The sequence below is a fragment of the Tyto alba genome, unplaced genomic scaffold, assembly GCF_018691265.1.
Source record: "Tyto alba isolate M040663 unplaced genomic scaffold, T.alba_DEE_v4.0 Super-Scaffold_41, whole genome shotgun sequence".
In the NCBI taxonomy this organism is placed as follows: Eukaryota; Metazoa; Chordata; class Aves; order Strigiformes; family Tytonidae; genus Tyto; species Tyto alba.
The window spans coordinates 4,851,890-4,870,449 of NW_024881317.1; the positions used below are offsets into that span (position 1 = coordinate 4,851,890).

The 18,560-nt window shown below is 40.5% G+C and overlaps 1 protein-coding gene across 4 annotated transcripts in view; it reads left to right on the top strand.

The window, feature by feature from the left end:
- The window catches only part of IGF1R (insulin like growth factor 1 receptor), a 194,459-nt gene that overhangs the window by 165,908 nt on the left and 9,991 nt on the right, over positions 1-18,560 (top strand). For 2 of the 4 annotated variants that reach the window (XM_032994257.2, XM_032994260.2), the window contains exons 14-20: positions 839-941; positions 2,341-2,411; positions 4,696-4,925; positions 5,206-5,316; positions 7,344-7,503; positions 9,774-9,903; positions 14,258-14,392. In XM_032994257.2, coding sequence (XP_032850148.1) covers positions 839-941; positions 2,341-2,411; positions 4,696-4,925; positions 5,206-5,316; positions 7,344-7,503; positions 9,774-9,903; positions 14,258-14,392 — 940 coding nt within the window. Of the gene's footprint in view, positions 1-835; positions 942-2,340; positions 2,412-4,695; positions 4,926-5,205; positions 5,317-7,343; positions 7,504-9,773; positions 9,904-14,257; positions 14,393-18,560 lie in introns of all 4 variants that reach the window. The other 2 variants (XM_032994256.2, XM_032994258.2) reach the window with 1 other exon arrangement.

Genomic DNA, 18,560 nt, shown 5'->3' on the forward strand with positions numbered 1-18,560 from the left:
ATATATGAGAGGTGCAACCAGGTGGTGAGTGTGTAGAACACACTACTGTGGCTTCCTTTGATGTACAACTATGTTGGGAATGCAACGTTAGCTGTAACAACATGGAGTTGGATTGTACAAAACCTGTGGCAGTAAGGCAAACCTGCTTTAAATTGCAAAATCATACAAGACAGAAATAATTTATTTAGATTTTTGGCTGGCAGGATTTTTTTAAATATCAAGATGCTTTTTCATATGACTGGTTCTGAGTGACATTTGATAAAGATAACATCTTGATGAAAGGGTGATGCTTGTCCTGACATTAGGAGTAATTTGTATTTTGGAATAAAACCTCTGTAGTGTCCCAAGACCCTCTCAATAACTGCTCTATTTAGTTGTAAAGCAGATGTATCCACAGAAAACTGGAACTCCATCTTTTATTCCTTTTTGGTTTTGTAATGTGTGGACTTTGAAGAACTTGAAGTTAAGAGCAGTGTATGTACATTCTGAATATAAATATAAGCAAATGCAAGGTGAACAAAAGGTGGAAAAAAGGGAAATATGCAAGTGAACAATTACATATTGTTCACTGAGGAATGCAGGTCCTTCCTTTGTGAAAACAAACCCCAGACAGACATTGTTATGTACAAAATTAATGCTTTTCACTGTCTGTTTTCTTGTTCCACTCATCTGCAGTCAGGAATTGTTTCTGAGTACATTTTTCCACATCAGACAAGAAAATGAGTACTTTGATTTTCTTCCCTGTATGGAAATATACTGAGTGGGTTTTGAATGTTTCTTTGTTAATGGAGATTTTATAGAAACCCTGATACAGTTGTTTTCTTGTTGGTTGCAGCAGCAAACTATGGAAACTTCCTGCACTTGATAATTGTGCTCCCTATTGCTTTCCTGCTCATCATTGGAGGATTACTGATAATGCTGTACGTCTTTAACAAAAAGAGGTGAGTTGTATATGCTTGTGGTTAAAAATGCAGGAAGGGAGTGTTTATTTTCAAATCTGTGCCCGTGGAGTAAATTAGAAATTAAAAAGGGAAATGGCATTCAGAGGACTTCAGAAACTAAAGTAGATTCTGACTTGTTGATGTGTAAAAGGAGGTGGTTTAGAGTTACCAGCAAGCATCTGGCTGCTGCTTGAGATATGAAGAGGCTTTTTATTACAGTATCATATTTGGGAGGGAAGAGGAAGGCTTGTCAGGAACATACCCACTGGGACGTTGATGGCAGACACTGCATCTATATAACCAGAAGATTTGACTGAAATACAGGTCAATATAAATCATGAAGACTTACTTCGATTTAGGTTAATTTGCTTTCTTGCAAATTCTAGAGGTTTTTTTGAAGTCTTTACATCCACTTACAAAGTTACATCCTGGACAGAGCAATCTAGGGGACTGTTCTATTAATTTGTTTTCCTCAGTTTTGTTTTTTGTAACTAGTGATTTTTAAAATTGATTTATTTACTTGAAATACGTAATGAAAACTTAATAGAAGTCAGTGCAAATGTTCAGCCTTGCAGCTTTCTAGGTATGGGGTTTTTTTATTACACTCATAAATTATGCTCATTGAGTATCCCATTATTTCCATCTCTAATTCATTTGTGTGCAGACAGTAGTGCCAGTTCTCCTCAAGCACTCCAGAAAGGGCTTTGTAGCTAGTGAAGTACAATACCTGCTTGGGCTTCCCTTGGGCTCTCCTAGGTGAAATGCCTGATAACTCATCCTTCTTTAAACTGTTCTAGCCCACAGGAATGTTTTGTCTTTGATTTTCTGAGGCCTGATTGTTAATTTTATTTCTACAGCCTGCCTCCTGCAAGAGTTCTCACAGTGCTGAATAATTAGGTCTTCTGAAAATCACCCCAGTAAAATGGGGGCAGTATGGATGGGGTGTGTGTGTATTTTTAAAATAATAAACACTTATAAAATAGTTGAATGGAATTCCCCATTAAAAATAATCTTGTCCTTTGCTAAATCACTTCTCTCCCACAGTAGATGATGTTAAAGTATGTTCTCAGCCACAGGTCTCCTGGGTGTATCACCATACAGCTGCCTTTCTTAAAGGAAGTTTACCCAGCAGCTGACAGTACCTTGTGTTTAAGCTTTTCTGGTGCTGATTTGGTGTAGAGAAGACTGCAGGTTTCCTGGGAAAGCTATTCTGTCCTGTTTTCCCATTGATTATGTGAAGTAAAATAAGAACGTGGTTTGTCCCCTCTGTCTGAAAAGCTCTCCACATGCTGTAAATAATATTCTGTGGTTGAGCAAACAGTGGAAAAGCTGTAGAAGAGGTGGTCTGAAATTTACTTGCATTTAAAGATTAAAAAAGAAAAAAAAAATCTTTCAACAGGAACAGTGACAGACTGGGCAATGGAGTACTTTATGCTTCTGTGAACCCCGAGTACTTCAGTGCTTCAGACGGTAAGTGTGGCCTTACACTTCTGAAGCTTTTACTTTCATAGATTCTGTTTGTGTCTGACTTTGAAAGGTATGAAACTCTAAAAAGGATGTTGCAAACCCACTTTGTCTCTTTGTTTTATTAGCACAGCCATGGAATCCATCACTGATAATATGTAAATGCCACCCGTCTACTGAAACTGGGGAGTTCTTGAAATTTTTTCTGTAGTTTATTTAGCAGAGGCAAATTCGGATGCATTAGTTTCACTTTCAGATTATCATCTACTCATCATCTACAGTCATGTTTTCACTGAAATTAAGGAAGTATTAATGAATTCATTGTCTTTCATGTTTTCCCTTTTAAGCCCTGTTCTGGCCTATCGGAACAAATCCACTGCTTGTTTCTATGTACTTCTCACATGGAATATAGTATTGTTTTTTGTAAGTGTTACTGTATCCTCTCTTCCTATCCCAGTAAAACTCCTCAACAACTTTTCACAGTTAGAGCAAGAGAAAAGCAATATTGTGAGCTTCCAGATGTATCACATGCAGAAATTTTGTGTTAAAATGAGCACGGATGTTAAATGTAATCCATATTTGTTTCTCTTAATATCTGGGGTGTGGATAAGCCCGTTTTTCCCTACTTGGAACAGTTTTTTTAAAGCTAGTTTCGAACTGACTGAATGCATTTGTTACTGATGTATATGTTTGGTAATGACAATATTTAGAGGTATTAGACTGTGTCAGTGTTTAGATCCCAGCTGGTATATTTGTGTTGAGTGCTCTGCTAACACTGTGAAATAATTGTAGCTCTGAAGTCATATGTCGGGTTTTGGGGGACATCTTTAATTTCTTAAAATTTTTTCTGGGAGACACAATGTGGATAATGCTTAAGTGTTTAAAACTATGCAGGAAGTAGAAATTCTTTAAAACAAAATTGCTGTTCCTAGAAAACAGCATGGATTTTTTGGTTTTGTTTTCTATACGTCTGTATTATTTTTCAGTAGTTCAGTATCACAGGAGGTTGTGCCTGCTAATGGTGTAGATGAACTTCTTGGCAGTTCTTGTGTTGGCTGTCCCTGAGCAGCAGCAGGAGCTGAATGAGCCTGGCAGTCCAGGGATCCTCAGCTCTGCAGAAGGCCCATGTGCTGTGGTTGCTCTGGAATGGAGAACCTTGGAAATTCAGTTTTCTGACTAAATGAATTGCTTTAAAAAAACAATAAAATATGAAAAGCAACTATGTTCCTACTGGAACCCTACTTGCTAGATAATTAATTTATTTCACACGCACACATAGAGGTGTGGTTGTCTGTAATGAACATGTGCCCATGCTGTATGGATTATGTATGTGTGGAGCTCTTGAAGTGCAGGAGGAAATCAGAACATCAGATGAATTTCCTTGAGGCATCAGTTCTTCTGTTTATGGTTTAGTTTGGTGCTACTGCTGTATATTACATGCCACAATAGTGTTTCCAAAAGCCCCCAGGAGGGTAACGGGTTTAGCCAGAGTGGCAGAGAACTATTTCTGTAATTTTTTTATAGCAGCACCATTAAGACTAAAGGTCTGTCAGTGCTTATGCTATAATCCTCTATTTTTGCATCCTGTCATTTCACCCATCCAGAGCATGTGACACAACTTGTCCCCTCCTTTGGTGACTGATAGGCAGCAGCACCAGTGACTACTCAGATGTCTTCTTGCCCGAGGCAGTCCTCCCTCCTGGCAGTCACCTTGAGATCTCTCTCCTGCCTCAGATCAAAGGTTTGCAGCAGCAGCAGCAAGCTCTGCCTTAACTGGTGCAACAGTGTGTGTGCAAGTGATCAGAATAGTTTCATGCAAGGAGCCTACTAGATCAGAGAGTCTGTTTCTCTCTAGTCATAAAATCAATCTGTTAGTAGAGAATACAGCAGACACTAAACTGATTCAGATGATTAAGTATGTTTGATGCTGTCTGGAAGAATTAGAAAACCAAGGATCCCAGGAAAAGCTCAAGCCTAAATTATTGATTCAAGCCTCTTCCCCCCCTGGTTTTGTGCTTTGAGTTTCCTTATTTCTATCCCGTTATGTCAGTACCATAGTGAGGCCACTTCAAGTTGATGTACACATTTCTTTAGGATTTATTTGGATGCCAAGCATCTACCTGTCTCTATATGAGAAAGACCATGGACTATTTGCATACATCCTGCAAGGTCTCAGTGTTGTCTGGTGTTTTTTACATTAAAACTGTTTGGGCAGTTGGTATCATAAAGCGATGAGTGGTCACACCACTTGCAGAAGAGGAACATCATGGCCTGTTCTTTCTCTCCTTAGTGTATGTTCCAGATGAATGGGAGGTGCCCCGTGAGAAGATCACAATGTGTCGGGAGCTTGGGCAAGGCTCCTTTGGAATGGTGTACGAGGGGATAGCCAAGGGAGTGGTGAAGGATGAACCGGAGACCAGGGTGGCCATCAAGACTGTCAACGAGTCTGCAAGCATGCGTGAGAGGATAGAGTTTTTAAATGAGGCCTCGGTGATGAAGGAGTTCAATTGTCACCATGTGGTAAGTCATGAAAATGTATCAAGGCTGTGATTCGTACAGCCATGGGTCTTATTGGCATGAGGGTGTTCAGGGCATGTCTTCACTGACTGAAGTGGGAACTTACTGCTTCAACTCTGTGCAGCTTTATAATGTTATTGTGAAATAGGAGTCAGAGAGTCGGAACCAAATCTCCTTTAAGACCTTTCCCACAGGTTCATGGGTGTTTGGGGCTACATATCAACATGATTGCTGTAGTTCAGTTACCTGTATTTGTAACTGAATGGTTTTTTTTTGTCTTCAGGTTCGGCTGCTTGGTGTTGTTTCTCAGGGCCAGCCTACTCTGGTTATCATGGAGCTGATGACACGTGGGGACCTCAAAAGTTACCTGAGATCACTGAGACCAGACACAGAGGTGAGTCATAAGTTGCTGGACATTTTTTCATTTCTTCAGTTAGAATCATCTTGAAAGAAACAACAACACATCAGAAGCCGCAGGCAATTAGCCTTTCTTGCTCTTCTTCTTAAGCTGTAAGAGCAAAACATGAGCTGTTTTGTGATCTGCAACACCTTCTTTCATGAGGTAGCTATTGCAAATAGCCCAGTGTACTGCATGGAATAGTTCCCTTCTTGTGCTACTGAGTCCTGTTTTCCAGATTTGAATTAAATCTCTCATCTGATCTAATTTCTTATCAAGATGTTAAAATATTGGCTAGTTGAAGCATGCATGTTAGGATGCTTGTTTCATGTTATATATCCTGCCTGTTGCCTCTGTTGGAAAATAAAAATCTCTTTGCTAATATGCATCTCTAATATGTAGACCATCAGTCTAACAGCTAAAATTGCCACATCAGATACAGGATCTGAAGATTAAAGATAACACATAGGTCACTTGCCACTGAAATCAGTTGACTATGTAGAAAGTGAGCTCAGCAGTTTTTGCCCTTGATCTGGAAATTCTGATGTGAATAACTGAAAGGAACAAAGCACGAGCACAGTATATGCACAAGAGAATGAATGTGGTATAAATGGATGGCATTGTATGTAGCAAGACCGGCTTGCTTAAGTGATTGGATACCGAAAGCAGTCATACTGAATACAGCATTCAGAAAATACCAGTAGGGCTGTGGACTTAAAGGCATGGCTGGCATTTCTGATTAATAACGTTTCAGGTTATATTAAATAGTTTTGGTCAAATTCAACAAACTTCATAAAAAGACACAATGACATTGTATAGAAATTACCAAAATTAAGTGCTCCGTACTTGGCTTTTCTGTCTTGTATGCTGGTGCTCCCCAGAGCAGTCAGGGATAGGCCTGTGCCTAAATTCCCTGTCTTCCTTGATGCGCAATGTAGAATTGAGTGAAGTCTTCTGAGGGAGGAGCTGTATGAGGAAGAAGGCAGGATACTTCAATAAGGTGTGGATGGAGGGCTTGCCAGATCGTTGGCTTTACCCACAGTTTATCCATGTAGCTCCCATACCTATCCCTTCCCCCTGGGGATTCAACTCACATGGGTTTTTCTAGGCTTTCTTGGTTCTATCTCCTTGGCTCCCCTAGAGTATGTTGCATTCAGCTCTGGGGAGCCTGGGGGGTAGTGGGTGTGGCTCATTATCTCAACACAAAGTAGCACAGATTGAAAGGGATGATGGGACTGGGCATCAACACTTCCCATGGAAGGTGGGTAGGGGAACAATTAATCTCTGGATGGGGATGTGATAAAGTTCAGTGACTTGACCTATGTGCTTTAGGAACTCTGTCATTGGCAGAATTCAGTATTACGAGGCTGTGGTTTTGGTTAGTCTGTCAGTGATGATTATCCAAGTGGTGTAAAGCTTAGGTAAAGTCGTACTCATAAGTGGTGGTGGGACTTAATGGTTGTGTTTAAATACCTGGACTCCTTCACCTATGAGATGGAGAATGGCAGAAGCCATACAACCAAGGATGCCAAAGAGTGAATTTGCTTCAGAAGAAATTGTTTCATAAGCTTTTCTCCTATTTACAAATAGAAGCAATTCAAGAGACATCTGGTTATGGAGAACTGGGGAATAGGAAATGAAATAATTTAACATCTTCTGGTTGTTTGTGAAGATGGTAAAACAGTAGAAATCTCTAAAATAAGCCCTCTGCTTTGTACCTCAGAACTTGTGTGGCAGAAGGATGGACATTTAAACTCCATAGGTGTAAGATAACATCCTTATAGCAAAAAGTCTTTCTGGCTTGTTTTCTCCAAAACAGAATGGCCTGCTATAAAAGAGCTATTTGGGAATTCTGTTAGTAACCCAGCTTGGTATGGCTTGTTTTCCCACTAAGCAGATCCTATGGTGTACGTAATCATGAGTTCCTAAATAAAAATTTAAAAACCAGTATGTTACAGCTTGATATAGAAATAGTTACTTTTTTCTTTCTCCCTTACCTGTTTTATCTTCTTAATCTCGCTCAGAATAATCCTGGCCAGGCACCTCCAACTCTGAAGAAGATGATTCAGATGGCTGGAGAAATTGCTGATGGGATGGCATACCTCAACGCCAACAAATTTGTTCACAGAGACCTTGCTGCGAGAAACTGCATGGTGGCAGAAGACTTCACAGTGAAAATTGGAGGTGCGCTTTCTTGATTTTTACACGAATTAAAAACATCTTTCTTCTTAGAAAGCATTTTAATTTTTTGAAAGCTGTTTGAAAGACTTGTAAAACTTAGCTCTAGTTTAAATTTCTGCAGAATGAAATATGTTCCTTATGAAGGCTTGCTGTGATTTCAGACCTGTGAGCAGTCAACATTGAGTTGAAACTCTTGGAATACCTCTACTTGCCGTTGTTCTAGTGAGGAAATAGTATAGCATGTGGGTTTAAAAAGAGCTAGTGAAGCAGTGATTTGAGGTGCAGATGCTGCAGACATCTGGGTGGATGGCGTAGTTACCACTGGTGTGTCATTCGCTTTTCTGTTAATGCGCAGAAATAATTCCACCTCCTGTTTATTGATTTAAGAATAAGAATTTTAAGATTATTTTAAAGTGTATCTGATTTGGAAGTGGAATGTAAGGCTTGACTTCAGCTGGGTGCTTTCCAGTCTGAACTGGAGTTCTGCTTTCCAGACAACAGAATGGCTTTTCTCCTGCTCTGCTGTTAGAACACCACATTTTTTTTTCCTTTCACCATCCCTCCAAAGTAGTGTCAGATGAGTTTTTTCAGACTTCTCTCCAGAGAGAGTGATTTTAAGATTTTGGCTGTTTTTAAGTTGTGCATATTAAAGTAACATGTATAGCAACAGCCTTCTGCTGTAAGAAACTAATTCTTTTTCTCTGAGCTTAACTCAGCTATTTTGATAATTTGTGTAAGTAATCCTGTCATTTGGGAGAAAGAAAAAATGATTTCATTTTGAGTCAGTTAATTGGGAAATAAGATCTTTGGGGGATTTTGTGCATTTTCTGCAGGTTCGGAGAAAGTCTGACTGAATCCTTCCCATTCCAGTTTTTCTCACTCCTCCTCCCCTCACCAGCCTGTGTTACAATTCTTTGAACTGAAGATGGTCCATTTCTTCCCGTTAACATGGTACATGGTTACCCCAAAAAGCATTTTGTAAAATATGCTGCACTGCTCTCATTTGTGTACCAGTATTGAAAACCCCTTCATGTAGAAGCAGTTTAGGAGCATCTTGACTGGAAGACGCCAGCTCAGACTGTTTAGATCTCAGAGGAAGAGCTTTATGCTACACTAGCTTATGCTCGTTGCTATCTGTTTCTTATTTGCATTACATTTTTAAAGAATTTTCCATTCAACCAGGATAAAGTCACCCTGGTGTGTGGGAGTGATGGAATAGCTGCACAGATGGGCTTTTTAGTCATAATCACTGAGGGTACCCGTGTCCCTAGCAGATGAGGAATGAGAAGGATCAGTGGTTGGTCACTCATCCAAGCCTGGTAATAACGACATCCGTAGACTCGTAATAACAACTGTGAGAACTGGAGGAATTCTGTTCTCTTTTGCACTCCACTTTTCCCAGAAAAAAAGGGGCAACTACTGGTCTGTATTGATAAAATGGATTTTACCCTAGGTCTGCTGTGTTAGCAGACAGCATTTAATATTCGTAAGAGAGTTGATGCCACCTGATATATTAACTTTTTGGTTAGTGTCTGAAAACACAGTAACTGGTTTAAATAGGCTAATCTGAGTTCCAGCAGTTTTGCATGAGTCAAGCTGGTTGTACAGAAAAAATTTGTTGGAATAAGTCTGAGTTGCAGTCAGGAGATGAACATTATTAGACCCAAATCTTGCAAATGCTTATTTATTTACAGCTAAGAACATGCATGTAACCCAAAGTATGTCTTTAATATTGGTCTGTGTTAGGCACATGAATAACCTAATCATCTGTAGCAGAGATGGAATATTATACAGGAACTGGAAATTACCTTTGTAGAGAGGAAAAAAAACCCAAAAACCGAGACAAGAATTTCCATCAACACGTGAGATTCTTCAATTAAAGACAATAGTATTGAGTACTAAAGGAGTTCTTTACACTTCTTTAAACTAAAACCATTGAATTCAGAGAACAGATTAGTGAACTAGATGATCTTCAGAAGACTTAGCTTACTACAAAGCTTGCGCATTAACTCTGGAACTTTTCACGTTAATATATTTAAATGATTCAGACTTCTCACCCACTGAAGTCAGTGGTAAAAATGTTGGTTGGTTTTGTTGGGAGGGAAGCTAACCATCCTGAAGGCCTCAGGTAAAGGGCCTGCAAAATAGTGTCATGGTAACAGATTGTAGATTCTTTGCACCAAACTGTGATTCTCTGCTGGCTACAGTAGCTGGTAGTAAAGCGAAATGTTCATCTTTCTATCATGCAAACTCAAAACATTTATACCTTCTAGATTTTGGCATGACAAGAGATATCTACGAGACAGATTACTATCGTAAAGGAGGGAAAGGTTTGCTGCCTGTCCGCTGGATGTCCCCAGAATCACTGAAAGATGGAGTCTTCACAACGCACTCCGATGTCTGGTAACAAAAACGGGGCTCTGAAAAACTGGTTTAGCCCCTCTTTTTCTTCTCTCTTCTCTTGTTTTAGTAGACTTAAGAAAGTGTACTGCTTCTCCTCTGTCCTCAAAGGTAACTCTCTTTTTCCACTGTGAAGCATGTTGCTTTATATTTCATATTTCCAGTGCAAAATCAAGAACTCTTGAGGTTAAATTCTGTTCTCAGAGAGAGCAGAGCTAAATGGATTTCCAAAATTGGAGGTGGTGGCATGTTTCCTGCTGTGGGTTGTAAAATCAGTTGTGTGGTGAAAACCATTACCTTCACCTGGAAGAGCAAGTTGTCATTTTTCAAATTGCCCTCCTTCAAGAAAAGCATTAAAAGTTGCCAAGAATATAGAAAGGTTCATAGTGCTGACCTGCTTTTCTATGAAAACCTTCTGTGTAAATAACTCTACATTCCCGCAGATGGTTTGTGTACACTAGCAGGTTTTTTCTTGGGAGTCCTCCCTTGTGTATATCCTTCTCCATTTGGAGCTTTGTTTGCTTGTTTTATATACCACAAGATGCAGAAATAGTTTTTTCTTTAAAAGCACATTGCCTAGTTGCTGTATCTGTGAAGTTGTTAATAGAGGCATTCAGGAAATTTCAAAATATACCTCTTAGAAGAAATAATACTCTGGAACAATTCTTCCCCCACACCCTCCCCCCAGACTTTTGCAGATAGGTAGGGAGGACTTGGCAGAAGATGAACGTGTACTGGCAAAACCTTGATGTCTTTTATGGTTTCTCTGCCTTCCTAACAAGATGTTTTTACTGCTGATCTACTACAGAATTGGCAGTTGCTTGCCTCCAAATGTCTAGAAGTCAGTAGAAATGGTATTCTAGTAGTAAACTGCATTTTCCTTAAACAGCTTGAGGATTTTTGAGTCAGTGAACTGTAGTCCACAGCATCAGCTTTGAGTGGAAGGTTCATAAGAGGGTTTATGTAGCAAATGAAAAAGCAAAGCACTATAATGTTACTTCAGCTTTTTTTTTCATACGGCTAGTAACTTATTTATGAATCCAGTAACCCTCAAACTTGGAAATAGATTAAAATAAACACTTTGAGTTGAAGGGGAAGCCCTGTATCAGCCATTTGTCTGATGGAACAGCGCAGGCATGCTTTTGGCCGTCCCCCCTGCAGTAAAAGAATTTTGGGACTTGTAATGGCCTCATGAAGCAGACAGAAATTTGGAATATATCACTAGAAAATCCCCAGAACTGAATGAGCCTGGAGTGAAGAGCTGGCAGACCTGCCTGTTCTTACCACACAACAGTAACTTCTAAGTCCAGCCGTCATCTCCAGCTATTGTATCAGAAGTGGACTACAGTGGATCAGGTGTTCAGCTTTGGTGACATACTGCACTCGTTCCATACACACTTTTCTTTTATACTATAACTGTTAAGTGACATCATGGTTTAAACATAACTGAAATCTCAGACAAAAAACCCCCACAGATGTGATGCCAGATCAAGCATCAGAAGTAAAGTAGTGCTTTAGTTGTTGCAGGAAGTACGCGAGTTCTCCCTTCAGTGTTAACAAGCTTGGGCATGCTTTGGTCATTCAGTCCAAAGCAGGATTGAGCAAATAATAGTTTATTATCATGACAGTCTGAGCGAAATATCTTAGCCAAAAGTCACCTCCATGAAAGTAGCTTACTGATTATAGGGTTGGAAAACTTAAGAGCAGGAGGAGTAAAATCTTGACAGATTCCTTTTGCATTTGCCTCATGTATCCACAGCTATAGATTCAGAAATTTCAATCAGAATTCCAAATGTAGTGGAGCTTGACTTATCACTGTCATGACAAAGTGTCTATTTACTTGATCTGCTTATGGCTAAAAGGATCGTTGCTGTTTACTTCTCAATAACTTTTAGTCCAAACACCGTACATTGAAGGCTGCCTCATGCTGGGAAAATTACCTGACTCCTTGTATCGGTTCAGATTTTGAGGTTGCTTTATGTAAACTATGTAGCTTGGCTGTTTTGGGGGCCATTTATCTTCATCAAACGGTAAAAAATGTTGAGATTGCTTTCTCTGCCTCTTTGGTAGGATATTGTGACATCTGTTTCCATGTTCTTCGAGATGAGTTTTAGAAGCCAAAATGTCAAAAAGACAAAACTGTATGAGTGGTCAGAGTCCAAGATTTATAAGCTGAAGGGTGAAATGGCAAACTGCAAAAAGAGTGTCTGGAGGTTTTGAAGGGTGGAGCTTTATTTTAGCAATTCATTCTTTTATTGCTGTTCAGACTGAAGAATGAGGTAATTAGACAAGACTGTTTTTGCTGTAGTTAGGGAAGCACACTTTAAAATTAACGTAATACTGTTCAGGGTGAGGATATATTTCTATAGATACATCTTTAGCATCTTGCATTCTTTCAGAGCTGGTAGTTGCCTTGAAGGGGCAACATAAGTTTATTTGTTATGATAATATGACTGGTAGGTGTGCAAGACTTGTTCTCATTATTCCTGCAGTGATCAAAGTAACTTCAAAGGCACCAAAATGTTGAGCTGACCCTCTGTTCTTCCCTCCCTTGAAAGGCAAACAATTGCAATTCTGTTTGTGGCTTCTGGCTCCAGATGCAAATCATTTTAGATACAGTGGATAACTGAAAGATAAAACCACTCTACCATAACCAGCTAATAATACTGGACTCCTGTTTTCATAACAATACTCTATTGAAACCATGCTTTTTTCTCTAAACTTGACTCAGCATTTTAGCCGCAGAAGGCGAGGCAGCATCTAGATTTTCTTTCTTTGCACATCAGCTCTAAAAGTAGATAACTCTTCAGTGCAGGACAGACAATCTGAGCCATGTCTGCTCGATAAACTAGTTTTAAATGGAGATATTTTTAGAAAGTGTCAATACTTACGCTCAAACTACCCAATTACATAACTATGCTTATCTTCTTTTGCCACTAATCAATTCCTATTATTAGACAGACTACTTCTTTCACTCTGCTATCCTTTGTAGTTAGTTGGAAGGAGCTAGAAGCTCTATTTGAAGACCATAGTTACATACCTGTTGCAAAAGGGGTAACAAGTTTCTCCAGGGGCCTTAAATGTTTTTCTGCTGAAGCAGCAAATTAAGGTGTTGATAAAAGAAGCTGAAAAACATTCACATTTTTTCCATGTCTTTTTCAAAAATTGGTTTTGTTGCTTGCTGCTGTATATCAAATGCCTTGATCCTTACTTTGCACCTTTGACTTAGAATGTGGAAGAAACCAAAGCAGAGGGATAAATGGAAAGTATTACCCAAGAAGTGTTTTTGTGCCTGGGGAATAGAGGTTGGTTTGTTTACTTGCTTTTAGTGGTAAGACAGATGAGATGCACAGGTGTGGTGGTGTGCATTTGCTGTCTAGCCCTCGGCTTGCTAGAGCAGTAAGGGAAAAAGGCAGCTTTTAAATCGGATTTGTGTGACTCAACTATTTCTGATGAAAAGCAGCTTGCACTGGAATGAGAGCTTACAGTTTTGCATTATTGCCTTCTCAACGGCTATCAGGAGTACCTAAGATATGTTACATGAAGATTTTGAGTTTAGTTTTTCAAATGTACAGATTTTTTTCTTGCGCTTTCTGTGTCGTGGAGGGGAGGCTTGTTAAGCTCACTTGAAATAACCAGTCTCTGCAGCTTCTTCACCTACTTAAAAGGTTTGGTTCTCCACACTTGGCCACACTCAGATCTTTTTGCAGACTTTAATGATTGAGTGTCTATCCAGCATGAGGTCCTCTGTACAGGAAGCACAGAGATAAGAAGATAACTTAAAAAAATTTGTTTCCTTACCTGCATCTTTCCTTTTCCCCTCTTCACTGTTTTTCCCACCTTGCAGTGCTCCTAAAGTCTGAACTCAAAGCCATGTGAAAGGGAGATGAGACGGGAGCTGATTCTCCAGGCAAGCTCACAGTTTAAATCTGCTCTGAGTTAGGGGCCTTCTGGTCAATACAATGAGCTTGTGGTGGTCTTTTTCCTGATTGACCTGTACAGAACCAGTGTAATCAAGTAATGCTGGACCACTGAATGATCATAATCATGACCAACTGTGAGCTGGAGATTATGGTGTGAAAAGTGGAGATGTAATGCTACCAGCCTTTTCTTACAGAGGCCATTCTGAAGAGTCTTTCAGAACTGGCAGTCTTTCTCACCATTGACTAGAAGCGTTTGAAGTCAACACTTGCTTATGCTAGGTGATGTGACTATCACTGTAGTTGCATACTTTCCGAGCAATTGGAGTTTTTTGGTAAAAGAAAATACCCATGGACACCTACCTGTTCAGCATCATCTAAGAAAAATATCCTTGTAAAGGTTGCTCAGCTTTCTAAAGTTCTTATTTGTTTTCCAGGTCTTTCGGTGTTGTACTCTGGGAGATTGCAACGTTAGCGGAGCAGCCGTACCAAGGCATGACCAATGAACAAGTGCTCCGCTTTGTGATGGAAGGAGGTCTGCTGGAAAAACCAGACAATTGTCCTGATATGCTGTAAGTGTCAACAGTTACCACTGTTCTCAGTGCACAGGTGATGCTTTTTGATCCCTTCAGTGTCCGCTTCTGCCCTATCTACCCCAGGAGGTGTTATTAATGAGTGATAGTAACGTGAGGTGCGGCTTGAGCGGTCTCTGTCAATCTAGTATTTTACAGTAGTTAAGCCATAGCAGAAAACAACTTTGCTTGTAGCCAGAATCTCACTTTGGACTATGTCCTCTAATAAGGAAATAAACCCCAACCTTGTGTGTTCCTGAATAAATTTATATTTAGTAAAAGCTCATAAGTAACATTTGGTACAGCAGAAGACTTTGTGCCTAAGTCTTGTCTCCTCTGCTTAGACTGGTTCTGTTGAGTATAAAGACAAAAAAAGAGCTTAGGATGAGCTGAAATGTATTGGGCGTAAACTCTGTGGAATTGAACTTTTCAGTTCAGCATACTGATAAATGAATATATCATTCCTTTGTCTGAAGCAGCTTTGGATGTGCTATTTGAGTCACAGCGCTCATCACGTTGAGATAAACAAATCTTCCCTGCTAACAGTTTCCTTTCCTGTAAGCACAGAAAGTAGTACGCAGAAAAACCTTCGCCTGCCCCTAGAATCAATACAAAGCCTTGCAGCAGAGGAGGGTGTGCAGTGCAGCAGGCTTCAGTTTTTAGCTTTACATTGTTGAAATACTTCTGCTGGCTTTTGTGTACAGCAGTTTCAGTTGTTCAGACTTTATTACTTTGATATACTTCCCAAACTGGCTTTGGGGAAGGAAATACTGTGTCTTGCAGTTATTGAAATTTGTTGGAGGCCCACAGAAGGGATACAATCACTTAAGGGCCTCAGCTGCTTGGGATTCTTAGGAAAAGAGCTTTTTTGGCTGGAGTGCTGGCTTTGGTTTCAGATGACAGGCAGTGTTGTTTTGTTGTTTGAGGGGGGTGGGTGGTACATGCAGGGGGAGGTGTAGCTGCCATGTGATTCCTCAGCTTCACATTCTTTCCCTTCCATGATGCTGTGGAGAATTTCTGGCAGTCGGATTGACTGAAGATTGTTTAACACGGTCAGAGCTGTGTAATGTGGGGGGGGGGGGGAAGTAGGCAGAAATGGAGGAAGAACAGGTTGTGTGAAGGGGTCAGATCCCCAGGTCCATAGGAAAAAAACACCTCTACAGTGAGAAGGAACTCAGCAGGAGATTGTGTTAGCAGTTCCCCATTAACCTGGGGCGTGTGTGGTATGAACTGGGGGATGGGAGGAGAGTTCTTTACTGCAGCCCACCCAGCCTGTTCTCCTTCCTCCTCCTCCTCCTCCTCTGCTTGCTGGTGTTGCTACTGGATGAATCTGCTTTGAGGGTAACTGGCTTATGAGCTGGGAGAATTTGGTTAGCGTCTGGCAGAGCAAATCTTTGCACCAGTGTGTAACAGCAAAGGCCTTTTTTGTGCTGATTTTACTGAAGAAACTGTTCACACATTAGTTATGGCCACAAAGACTTTAGCCTGGTATTGTAGAGGTGCAGAATAAAAGTCTTCCTTAGAATTTATCTACTTGTCTCCATTAGAACAAGGAACAGGGCTGAACTCAGAATTAAGGAACATATTTTTATTTTTTTTTTAATTTTTTTTGGTGATACAGTTGTGTATAAAACATACTGACTCTGTCCAAAATGGAAAAAAACAAACAAACAAACAAACAAAAAAACCCCAAACAATTGAATGTACTGACCTTAGAAACTTACTGTGGCTTGCTTTAGCTCCCTTTCAGCTTCTTTTGTCTTTGTATTAGGACAGACACCCAAGTCTGCTGAAATTCAAATAGGCTGTTGTAGGAATAACAGTAGGGAGCTCCAGGAATAATCTTCACCGTTGTTCCGTGTGTGTGCATTTGGCATTCAAGGAACCTATTCTGCATTACTGTGGTGCTTTTTTCTTTCCATGTTTTCTTTGCTTCTTGCCCTGTCTTCCATCCCATTTGCCCAAGATGCTGTAAAGACGCTGTGCAGCACTCAGTAACCTGACAACTGCTGCCAGCCTTGAACCTGGCGTGTGTTGCCTCTGGCAGGCACAGAGGCCTGGTCTGCAGGCAGAGATCCTCTCCCCACTCCAGCTCTCTGATAACCCACTTCTCACTGTGGGATGTAGCAAGAAAATTACTGAATGGCCAGAAAGGTGCTTGTAACAGAGTTGCTAAGAGCCCTGAAATTGCATGTGAAGGTTGCTGTACATCCCCAGCATGTTTCACACAACTGCCTGCTCAAGCACCTTATGAAAACTTTTCTAAAATAGGGGGTCCTCTTTTTTGTGGAGGTTGCTAAAAGATTCGGTTTAAAGACAGGTTTCTTGGCATGTCTGTGCCAGTGGAAAGTATTTTTTTAGACAGCACAAATTCTTGCTGATGGAGACCGACTGGTCTGTGATACTTTAATATTAACTCACATTATTAACTCAAGATGTCCAGAAAGCAAAGTCCACCTGCTGCAAGGAATTCAGTGTATTTCTTGTGCTTGGTACTGCCTGAAAGCAAGCAAGAAGGGAAGCCAGGAACTGCACTTCAGTGTATTTCACGTGGTAGGCTACAAATGCAGAGATACTTTTTTCTTTAAATTAGTTTCACTTGGAAACAACTAAAATTATGGGCAGAACATAAGTTTACCTTTCTGTAGAGAGAGGGGAGTGTACTGACATACAAAAACTTCCAGAACAGGTGGGGGAGGTAGACTGCTGTGGGGAAGCATAGATAAGAATAGTGAGAAGAATCTTGCTGCAACTGTCACTGAATCTACTATTTTTAACCTCGCAGATTATGTGAGTGTTGACACAGCCGTGCACACTCCAGCCCCAGCGCAGGAGTTTTTGTAAGGGCCTCTTGTTGCCCCCCCTGCGTGAATGCTGCATGGTGCAAGCAGTCTTGGACGTGCCATGCCTCCTCAAACTGCAGTGCTAGTAGTGCTTGTTAGTGGCTGTGCTTTGCTAACCCCTTGTAGCAGCAAGTCAGTAGCTTCTAGATGGATCAGAGAGCCAGGACACTCGAAGAACTGGAGAGGTTCTGCTCTGCGGCTTGGTTGTATCAGATGCTTGTGCAAAGGGGGATTTTATGGCATGGTTTTCTTGTGGTTCAGAGAGGTGGTAAATCCCTGTGAAACGCCTAAGCACAAAGGGGATGGTATTTCTAGAGGCTTTTTGCTCTTATACAGGGTGAAACGACTCAGTTCTGTTTATGCTACACCCTCTTGGCATAGTTTGCATGGTTTTACAGACAGAACTATGCAATAAGACAGATGGTTCAATATGACGGTGCCAGGAGAAGCTTTGCTGGTTTTCTCTTCTTCCTGTGTAATAAGTTATGTTTTTATGTACTACCATTGTTACAGCAGTGTTCATCAGGTGATGGCTGCGTGGCAAGGTTTGTTACAGCTGAAGCTCTCAGTGTGTTCCCATGGGGCTTTTAAAAGTTGTGGAGGCTGGAATTCCACTCTGTTTTCGAAGCAAATCTACTTCCCCCATATATATTGTAGATGACTAGAGTATTTATGCATTGCTGTTTTTTCCTTCTGCTCCTGGTGAGCACTTGGTTAGAAACTAGAGTTTGCTGAGCAGAGGTGTCAGCATGTAGCAACAGCAGAGTAGGGAAGGTCTGTTCACTTTTCCCCACCAAATCAAGTCCCATGCAAAGCACAAACGCACATGCAAATGGAATGCAGCTTCTATAGTAAATTTCCATTTTCTGTTTTTTACTGTCTCAGTGGAAGAAGTAACTGTGTTTCTGCTCAGTTCTTTGAGCAAAAGATGCATGAGATGCACGCTGGCTATTCCTTTATCTCACAATGATGCCTCCAACTTCCTGGAGCTCACTTGCCACCAGTTAGAAACATACTTTATAAAACTGCTCAGGTTGTATTAACAGCCTGTAGATTCTTCTGTTGTCTATTGGGAAGGTTTGTTTTGTTTAAGACAATGTAAACAAGGTTTTTGAACCCTCAGAATTAAGAAGGGGAAAAAAAAATCCTTTTATGGGAACTCTGTAGGGTTTTTAAATCTGGAATGGCTTAAAAGAAACATCACATGTCCTTGTTTGTGCTGATGTCACATGCATTACTCCACTGCTTGTGGTATCTCCTTAGCGTTGCCCTTAGGCCTCAGGGCAAAGTGCCAGTGAATATCCAGTGTTCTTGGCTCCAGCTAA